This window comes from Lingula anatina, chromosome 1, assembly GCF_051362555.1.
Source record: "Lingula anatina isolate TDL-2025a chromosome 1, LinAna3.0, whole genome shotgun sequence".
In the NCBI taxonomy this organism is placed as follows: domain Eukaryota; kingdom Metazoa; phylum Brachiopoda; class Lingulata; order Lingulida; family Lingulidae; genus Lingula; species Lingula anatina.
Window position 1 is genome coordinate 21651922 of NC_141767.1, and position 9234 is coordinate 21661155.

A 9234-nucleotide genomic window follows, 5' to 3' on the forward strand; every position below is an offset into this window, starting at 1 on the left:
TTCATCAAGAGACACTGTGGACTGTGCTTGTAGAACATGAAGTTTTGTATGCAGTTTCCATGCTTGTCATTCTATCAACATTCTGGTATCATTTCTTAAATGTTATAGTTGGAGGTCATGTTTGAAAAGGAGTTTAGAAAATCAGAAAAACTTTCACAAATTGTATGGCTGTTGGTTTACTGCAGTTAAACATAAGTGAAATTATTCCATTAATGGTTTATTTGGAAGGAAATGTTTTGATATTGGGTATTAAAACCAAAGTTATGTTGTTGTCAATTGTTCCACCAGTCTGAGCACTGACAGTTCTCATTGTTGGTTGTTGTTGTTGTTATCATTGTTGTTGTTGCTTTTATTATTATTATTATTATTATTATTAATTTGTATTATTACAGAGCCTGATGACAGACCTAGAAATTCGTGAGCTTCAATTCAATGCTGTACAGGATAAGGGAGAAGCCCTGGTGATGGAGAGACACCCTGCCTCCAAAACTATTGAAGTAAGAGATTTGTACTATTTACAAAGATTTGTGTAAATGACATTATGCAATTTGGTCATTTATATGTCTGCCCATCTGACAGTTTTCTGTTTTACATAAACTGGCTCAAATAGTTGTGAAGAGCTTCAAGAGATTTTACCTGTGATTTCTATATTTCTATAGATTCATATAACTTTGTGATTTCAAGTATTAATAAGGCATTGTGTTCTCTCTCCTGTTTTAGGCCCACATGAGTGCAATGCAGACCCAGTGGTCCTGGTTGCTACAGCTGACCCTATGTCTGGAGACCCATCTCAAACATGCCACTGCCTACTACCAGGTGAGAGAATGTTTTAGGTGTTTCTCACTCAGATCTGTTAGTCAGAGATTGCTGGACATTTCAAGTTTGACTAGAAACACCCCATGTAGCAGAAAATGTTTTGAAATAAAAACAGCAAAAACATGCACATGCCAACTTTTCCTGGTTTAATTTTATCACCTCATGATGTGATTTGCTTTTCTCAGTTTTTCGAGGATGCCCAGCACTGCGAAGAGTGGATGAATCGTCAGACCGACCTTCTCAACTCCCACTATGACAGAGCAGAGGTCAGTGTGGAGGATGGGGAGAAACTCCTTAGAGAAACAAAGGTCAGTCAAAAAAAATTGTGTTGTAGTATGTAGAACTAACAAAAATCTGAAATCTTAGTATGTACTCACCAGGGTTGGCATCATGCACTGTTATGTGGTTCTTAGTTAATCACTTGGTCTGTAGTAGTGTGTGTCACTTCACTTATAAAAGGATAGCACTATGTCTGCATTAGCTATAGACGCAATTAAGACTGGCGATTCAGTGGCAATTATGATAATGAGGTTTTTATTGACATCATGTAGCTGGGCAGGAGTGAAATTTCGGGGCTCATTTGTGGGTGATTTGAAGATGGGTGTAGCATTTTAACAATGACAGAATCTAGGTTTTGGGAATTTATAACATTGTTTGGCATGTTTCTTTGGTTGTAGGATATGAAGGATCTGCTTGATGAATATCAACAGAGAATTGAGGCTCTTGTGGCCAGAAGCAGAGACATTCTGCCCTTGAAAATGAGGCGTGAGAGGCTCATCTCACCTATCCCTGTCAAGGCCATTTGCACCTACAAGCAACTCAATGTAAGCAGAACATTTGGAGTTAATAAAAGCAAAAGAGCTACAAAGTCATGCAATATTCAGTAAATGAATTTCTTTTATATTTGTCAGATTCTTATATAAAGTTATACACAGTTAAAAAATCATTTTCAGATGAGTATCTCTAAAGATGAAGAATGCATGCTGTTTGATAATGGACAGATAACCAAGTGGAGAGTAAGTGCAGTCCTTACCATTCATTTTTCCAGATTTTTTTAAATGTAAAAGCATATAGAAACTAAAATAAGTGCTGAAGTTTGAATATGTTGTTTTAAAGTTAATATATTGTCCTTTTGAGAGAGTATAAAGAGGACTGCAGTAGATGCTTTGGTATTTCTTGTAGGTTGCCAACTCCTATGGCCGTGAAGGCAGTGTTCCTGCTGTGTGTTTTCTCATACCACCACCTAATAAAGAGGCCATGGCAACTGCTGAGAGGTAAGATATATTTTCTTAATTTTTTTTACTCCGGTTACTCCAAAAAAGATGTGGACTTGTTTAAAGCACAACTATTCATAAAGAATCTAAAGATGCACCATCTTCATTTGTGTCACCACGAGGGAGATTTGAAGACACCAGTTGCAATCTGAATGTCTATATTTCCCTTTTAATATTAATTCCAGGCTGAGAAGCCAGTTTGAACATCTACAAACCTTGTGGAATGCCAAACAGAGGAAGCTGAGGAGGAAGATGGTATTTGCCACCATTAGAGTAGTCAAGACTTGGGACCTAGAACAGGTAACAAAGAATTAAGTCTGTATTGTAAATAATGAGATTATAAATTGATAAAATAAGTGTTATTTTCAGGTGCACAGTAAAAACAAAAATTATTCCATTTGTCATGGAAAACAAACACTGAAATCAGCTGCATTTTATTGTCGCCATATTTGGCCAAAACATTTCATCAAAGTCCGTGTGTATAGTTCCAGAGACTTGGCCCAGCACAGAGAGAGACCATCCTGAAAGCTCTCAATGATGATGCAGAGATGGTACTGTCAGACAGAGATGGCACCCCAGAGCCTGAGCTGAGACAACTCAGAGATGAGATGAAACAATGTAACCAGATCTTTGTCCAGCTGACAAACCAGCTACAGCAAGGTAAAATTACAATTTTCTTAAAGATGAAATGGATTTCTGTTCACATGATTACCATGTTAATGCAGTTTGTTGATAAACTCTTTGAAATATAAACATCAGCAGAATTTTGATGGAGACATTTCATAGGGTATATTTCAAAACCTGTTTTAATTTTGGTAAGGAGAAAAAGTATATAGTTTAACTTGTTATAATTCTAAGCTTTTGATTCTATTTATCCAGAGGCTGCCAGTCTGAAGTCTCCCAGCAGGTCACTACTGGAGCAAGTTGACCAGCTTCACAGGGACTTGGACCACAAGGAACAGGTGCTCTCAGGGAGGCTCAATGACACAATACCCAGGGAGAGAGAAAAACTGGAGCAGACTGTGGTGGAGCACAAGGTATTTATTTGTAGAGTTTTACTTAGAAGTTTTTTACGCAGGGCAATCATTTCACCTTGCAAATAAAACCCATATTGAACATTTGTGAATAAATAACTCGAGTCAAGATAAATTTAATATTTGAAAGTAAAAATATTATTTAATATCAAGTTCTTATATTTGTTATCCTAATATTGTGGTGCTGTGGAGATAACACTTACTGTTGCAGGCCTTTGAGAATGACCTCCAAGGTTATGAAGACCAGGTGGAGATGATCCGTGGCTCTGTGCGCTCTCCTCAGGCTGCTAACCCACACATCCAGACCACTATTGGTGTAGTACTAGAGAAATGGAGTAACCTGTGGTCCATGGCACATGTTTATGTTGAAAGGTAAAGTTTTATCAAATTTGAATTGAAGGATAGAACCAAGGTACACATTTGATGTGGATTGATAATTTAAAGAAATATCAACTGTCAGATAGCTTAGATCACAAAACTGGTAAACTTAAAAAAAAAAACAAACTTTTTTTGACTTTGAGATAGAAATCAAGTTACCCCTGGATTACAACTTTTTCCAGACTGAAATGTGTGGAGCTGACTCTGTGTAGTATGGATGAAGTGACTGGTCTGCTGACTGGGTATGAGACTCATTTGGCTTCTCAGGACAGCATGACATCTGACGTAGGAATACTGAGACACAACAAACAGGATCTAATGGTAAGATCATCTACTGCAGTCCTATAAAAGTCATAATTAATTTGATTGAATCCCTCTTATATGACACAGACTTGATATTTAGGCATTGTGTTAAAGTGATATTTTTCCACAGCAAATATATTGAATATCAGGTTCAAGCACTATTCTTAAATGAGGTTTGTGGTATTTTTATGGGCTATGTATTTAACATAATATTGTTCAACATAAGAAACTTTAAAAAGAGATGAATTAAAGAACAGCATCTGTGGTAATTCTAGGACTTGAAGCAGGCAATGGCCAGTAAGAACATTCTTGTAAACCAGCTGGTGGAGAATGCAGCTGCCACACGGCGTATCACTGAGCGCAGCCGTCCTGGCATGATGCAGTACCCTGATGTGGACAGGCTGGAGAAAGATGTGGACAGACTGACCACCAGATGGGAGAATGTCTGCGACCAAGTAGCACAAAGGTGAGACATATGCTTTTCATTGTTTCTGTGAAGATTCAAAGGAAAAAGTGTAGAATAATTTTCATATGTAGCAAAGATTTTTCAGAAATTATGCTTTCATGAAAATGTGTCCATTTACAGCAGGTTTTGATGCTTACTGTGCATTGGTATTTGATGCATTAAATTGATTGAGGAAACAGTTTTCAACCTCACAGTCTTAATTTCTTTATTTTGAGATAGTTAATATAAAATGTAACAGGTAAAATGGAGGAAAAGTTTAATCTTAAACTATTGTTAAGTCACTTGTATTGTTTTTTTTTAGAATCCACAACACTGACACTGCCATAGAATTGTTGAGTATGTTCCAAAATGGCCTGAGTAAGGAGAATGCCTGGTTAGACCAGCAGCAAGAGGGCCTCCAGGGCCAGCCTCCACTGACAGGAGATGTGCAACATGCCAGGGACATGTTGGATGCCACTGCTGTATGTAACAGACACTGAGCAGACATTCAATAAAATTTATTTATCTTAAAGATATTTGTTACAAAATTTTAATTATGGCTGTATTTGTCTGAATGGTTTATATTGGACAACAGTTTTCAATATTTGATCTATACTGAACAAAAATATAAACACACGAAACTAAAATAGTCATTTGAAATGGATAATCATGAAATATGCCCAGGTTGATGGTTTATTTGTGAACTGATGGATATGTTTTGATCAATTATAGTGGTCTGGTTTCACTTGGCCGCTCCCCGTGAGTATACTCAAAGGTTCAGTTTTTACACCCATAAGACTAATGGAGCATGACGGAGTAGAGGTCAATCTGCAAGACCAATACTCGGACACTCTCTACTGTCTAGGCAATAAAAGGACACTTGTCAACATGCCACAGATGTCTGGAACCATGAGGGAGCATGCCATCAGCATGCTCAATGCTGGCTTGTCAGTAACAGAAGTTGAAGCATGCCTGAATGTGCATCATTCCACTGTCAGCCGTCTGGGAACACGCTTCAGAGACACTGGTAGCATTAGGAACCACCCTCATGCACCATGTCGCCCAACAAACACCCGTGGAATGTTCTGGATCAGAGTTTTCAGCCATCATGTCCCAGCTCTCGAAAATGTTCGCCAACTGCAAGAAGCACTCCAGGAGGAATGGGATAATATCCCTTAGGCCTCTATTGACAACTTAGTGATGTCCATGCGCCACTGGTATACTGCTCTGCACAAATTTAATGGTGTCTGTGAACTCAGGATGTTGACCCCCATGGTGTATTTGATGCCCTAATTCTTGGACTATGCATTTAAACTTCCCCTAATGCTCTCAAAGTGATGTCTATTTGTCGAGAAAAATATGCTGTTATTTTTGGCTATATACTCTAGTTCCATATATGAAAATAAATCTACTTATTCTTTTGTGCGTTTATATTTTTGTTCAGTATACAATTTTGAAAGATTTGAATAATTCACCAAATTGAAAATATATAAGGATGTAGTAACATTTTCTTCTAGGTTCTGTACAATGGTTTAAGTGAAAAAAGACCACAAGTAGAAGCTGTGAATAGCTATGGAGGCCGGTACCTTCGAGAGGCAGGGGTATGTTGTAAATACTTAATAATGTGAACTCTTAAGTCAATTACAACTTATTTAATTTTTGATTTATCTGTATGTATTTCATTGTTTATATCTTCATCTGTTGAAGATGTCATGAAGCACTGTGAGCATTTCTGTATGCATTCCAAGTTTGCCCTTGGTGGCCATTTTGATAACCCTGAGTTGTCAAAATTATGCAAACCAATGTGGTATGAGTGCAGTATAGAGCTATATCTGTACATTGGAAACAAGTTAGAATATGGCCTCTGATCCCACAGCCCCTGTAGCCCATTTTTCTCAATCCACATTTCATTTTTATCTCTCATTTTTGTGAGCATGGGTGGGTTATAATGGTGTTGGACTCACACATGTTTGAGGTGGCTTCTGTTTTTAACATTGGGTTTTACTTTACCACACACTTTGCTTGTATTATTTGCCTCACACAGGGACTTTTGTTTTATTATCTTTTTTGTTTGCTTGTTTGCAACATTTTATCATTGCTTTATTTTGGATTAGTAGGTTGTTACTTCAGTATGTATACTTGAGATATATAACACATTTTACTACTTAAGTTGATTTGTTGACATACCTTAGTTTTAACATATTTGAATGATATGATTCTCTCCAAATGGTTATTGCTGTCATATACAATGATTTGCATTCAAAATGGCGGTATAAGTGAGCAGTTGAGGTAAGTTCCACCATTTTCTTGTTGTTTTGTCATATTTAAAAAAAGTATTGAATAACCAGGTTAGGCATGTGAAAACATTAACCTTATTTGTCTTGTCACAGACCATTTCAAGCACAACAAGGGATGGGCAATGAGGGATAGATATTTAATAAGTTTTTAGTAACAGTTGTATAAATATCTTAAAAAAACATTTATGCAATATATGCAAGCTTCCTATCAGAACAAGTTTCTATCTTTTCTCCACATGCATCTAGTTTCTAAGGTCATTCCTGCCCAGCTCTGTCTTCATGAGCAACTCCTGTGCCTCCCTTCTTTCTCTTATTTTTTCATGTCTCATAACTGCATGGCTGTGGAAATGTGGAAGGCCAAGTACAACTTCCTTGCCCCATATACAGGTTGGTGAATAGATGTGTAACAAATGTGTAACATAAATATGTATTTGCATTTTGCATCATTTTTACCAAAAGGAAATTTATAAAGTATGGATGCTTTTATAATTATTATTATTGTTGCATTCTTTGAATGGATTTTTGATGTATAAAGCTTTTTTTTATTTTGATTGCATTTTTTTGCGATGCGGTATTGTGCATGTGTGGAAATGTATTAACTAATTTTTGATGTATTAAGTGCCGCTCCCCTTCCCTTTCAAACATTTACAGTAGCCACATCTCAAAAACTAGACTATGATGGTTAAGGTTAAACTCTTAATCTAGCATCCTTATTGTAAATATTAACCTAACAACAGTTGATACCAAACGAAGTGGTACAGCAGTTTGACCATTTGGTTTTTGGCAGGGAATTTAAATCTTTCATCAGTATTGTTATTCATGGGAAAAAGTCTCATACCACTCACAGTGATTCTACAGTAGTTTCAAACACTTTTAGATATGGCTACAACAACTTTCATATTTCTGTTTTTCTCTCTTTGTCCCTTCTGCTTTAGTTTGCTTTGTGGCTTTGGTATTAATTATTGTGTACTTCTCAATTAGGTGATAGTCAGTTAATCAAGTTGATGATTAGCATGACTGATAAATTGTATTCTTAAAACTGATAATGTCAAGAGGATTTATGTGATTTGCATACTCATGCATTTTGAATGTAACATACTAATGCTGGAGGTTAGCAGAGGGATGCACTAACACACTGATAGTCTTACTCAGGCATACTAATGTAACTAGGAATTTGATAAAGCATACTAAAATGTGGGGCAAATGGAACACACACAAATCAACGCAAAGTAAACCCATTGTTATAAACTGGATTCCCACATGTTAAAACTACCAGGAACATTGATTTGTTCATCAGTGGACATACTTTCAGTTAACTCTTAATGATGAAGATCTGAGGGGCTGCTCTAAAGTTTGCCCCAATTTGGTTTTTTGGAAAAACAAAAATAAATTTTTTGAAAAATAAGTTAATGTTTTGTATTTATTCTTGCAATGAATGTCTGTCCATGTTTCCTGTGTATTTCAGTGTTAACATTGTGAAATCTAGGACCAGAAGTAACCCACCTCATGTACTCTTCCTCTTGGTTTCTCATCCTTTAGTGTCATCTCAACAGTTTTCTCCACAAACCCTCTACTCCCCTCCCCAAACCCAACCCCAACCCCACACTATCTGATATATGGTCCATTTTAGAACTGTGGAGAATACTGTTCCAATCCCAGTCTTCCAATCCCCCTCCCAAACTTGCACTGGTTACTTAGGCCTAATCATGAACTCCAGTTAGTAAATGAGAAGCAACCATACACCAGCCAGTCACACGTGCCTTGATTGGTAATGGTTTGAAGTTGGTCAGGAGTTCGTGCTGTATTAGGTGGTGAACATGTGCATGCTCACACCTCATTCACTGTAAATCATGCATTTGATTGTTACAGTACATATTAGCAAAACTGGAACTTGACAAACAGTCACTGCAGCATTTGTCTTAAAAGACAAATATTTTATCAGAATGGAGAAATTAAAGAACTAAGGGAGAATGGTTTGATTTACAGTGGTCTTATCAGGCATTAGGTGTTGACAAGCTTACTATTTCTGCCTGTTAGCTTGCATGAGATTTTTGCATTCAACTTATGCTCACAAAATGTGATCAAATCAAAATTGGCTTTGTACAATTTGTTGTCCACAAGATCCAGTATGGAATGTTGAAAAAAGCTTTTATTATTGTGTTGAGTTTGCTTGTACTTTGTTTGATGGTACATTTGTTTTATGTTTTATGTGAACCTTCCATTAAATTGATCTCCTTTTTAAGCTAGTCCTTTTTTTTGTTTTAGGAATTTACAAATAAACTCAAGGCTTACAAAGAGAGCTTGGAGGAAATTCACCCCAGTCTGAATATCTATGCAGCCAAAAAACCCAGAATTCAATCTGGAGTGAGCATAGTTGCTGGAGAGTTGGAATGTCTCAATAAGAAGTACATGGATTTGTTGAAACAAGTCAAAGATAGGATGAAGCTGCTGTGTGGGTTATTACAAGAGACTGTGGAAGTAAGCTCAAGTTTTTATATTTACACAAATTAATTAAAGTAGATCAGAAGTTTCTTCTACTGATACTGATATGTTGGCATCTAAACTGCAAATCCTAATAGTATAATTATCAGGGGACATTAAAGAACTTTTCTGTTTTACTTGATTATAGCCAAGTGTTTCGGCTGATAGTGGTCATTACTTACTTAGTCTTGATGCATGTGTAAGAT

The 9234-nt window shown here is 36.6% G+C and overlaps 1 protein-coding gene across 13 annotated transcripts in view; it reads left to right on the forward strand.

Moving 5' to 3' along the window:
• LOC106178456 (microtubule-actin cross-linking factor 1, isoforms 1/2/3/4/5-like) overlaps positions 1-9234 on the forward strand; it is a 90796-nt gene that overhangs the window by 35711 nt on the left and 45851 nt on the right. For 11 of the 13 annotated variants that reach the window (XM_086998733.1, XM_086998744.1, XM_086998735.1 and 8 more), the window contains 15 exons: positions 393-497; positions 721-816; positions 1002-1124; positions 1494-1640; positions 1770-1832; positions 1999-2090; positions 2276-2390; positions 2576-2750; positions 2970-3127; positions 3336-3496; positions 3685-3823; positions 4081-4271; positions 4573-4732; positions 5768-5851; positions 8813-9025. In XM_086998733.1, coding sequence (XP_086854859.1) covers positions 393-497; positions 721-816; positions 1002-1124; positions 1494-1640; positions 1770-1832; positions 1999-2090; positions 2276-2390; positions 2576-2750; positions 2970-3127; positions 3336-3496; positions 3685-3823; positions 4081-4271; positions 4573-4732; positions 5768-5851; positions 8813-9025 — 2022 coding nt within the window. Of the gene's footprint in view, positions 1-392; positions 498-720; positions 817-1001; positions 1125-1493; positions 1641-1769; positions 1833-1998; positions 2091-2275; positions 2391-2575; positions 2751-2969; positions 3128-3335; positions 3497-3684; positions 3824-4080; positions 4272-4572; positions 4733-5767; positions 5852-5878; positions 6935-8812; positions 9026-9234 lie in introns of those variants that run through there. The other 2 variants (XM_086998739.1, XM_086998742.1) reach the window with 2 other exon arrangements.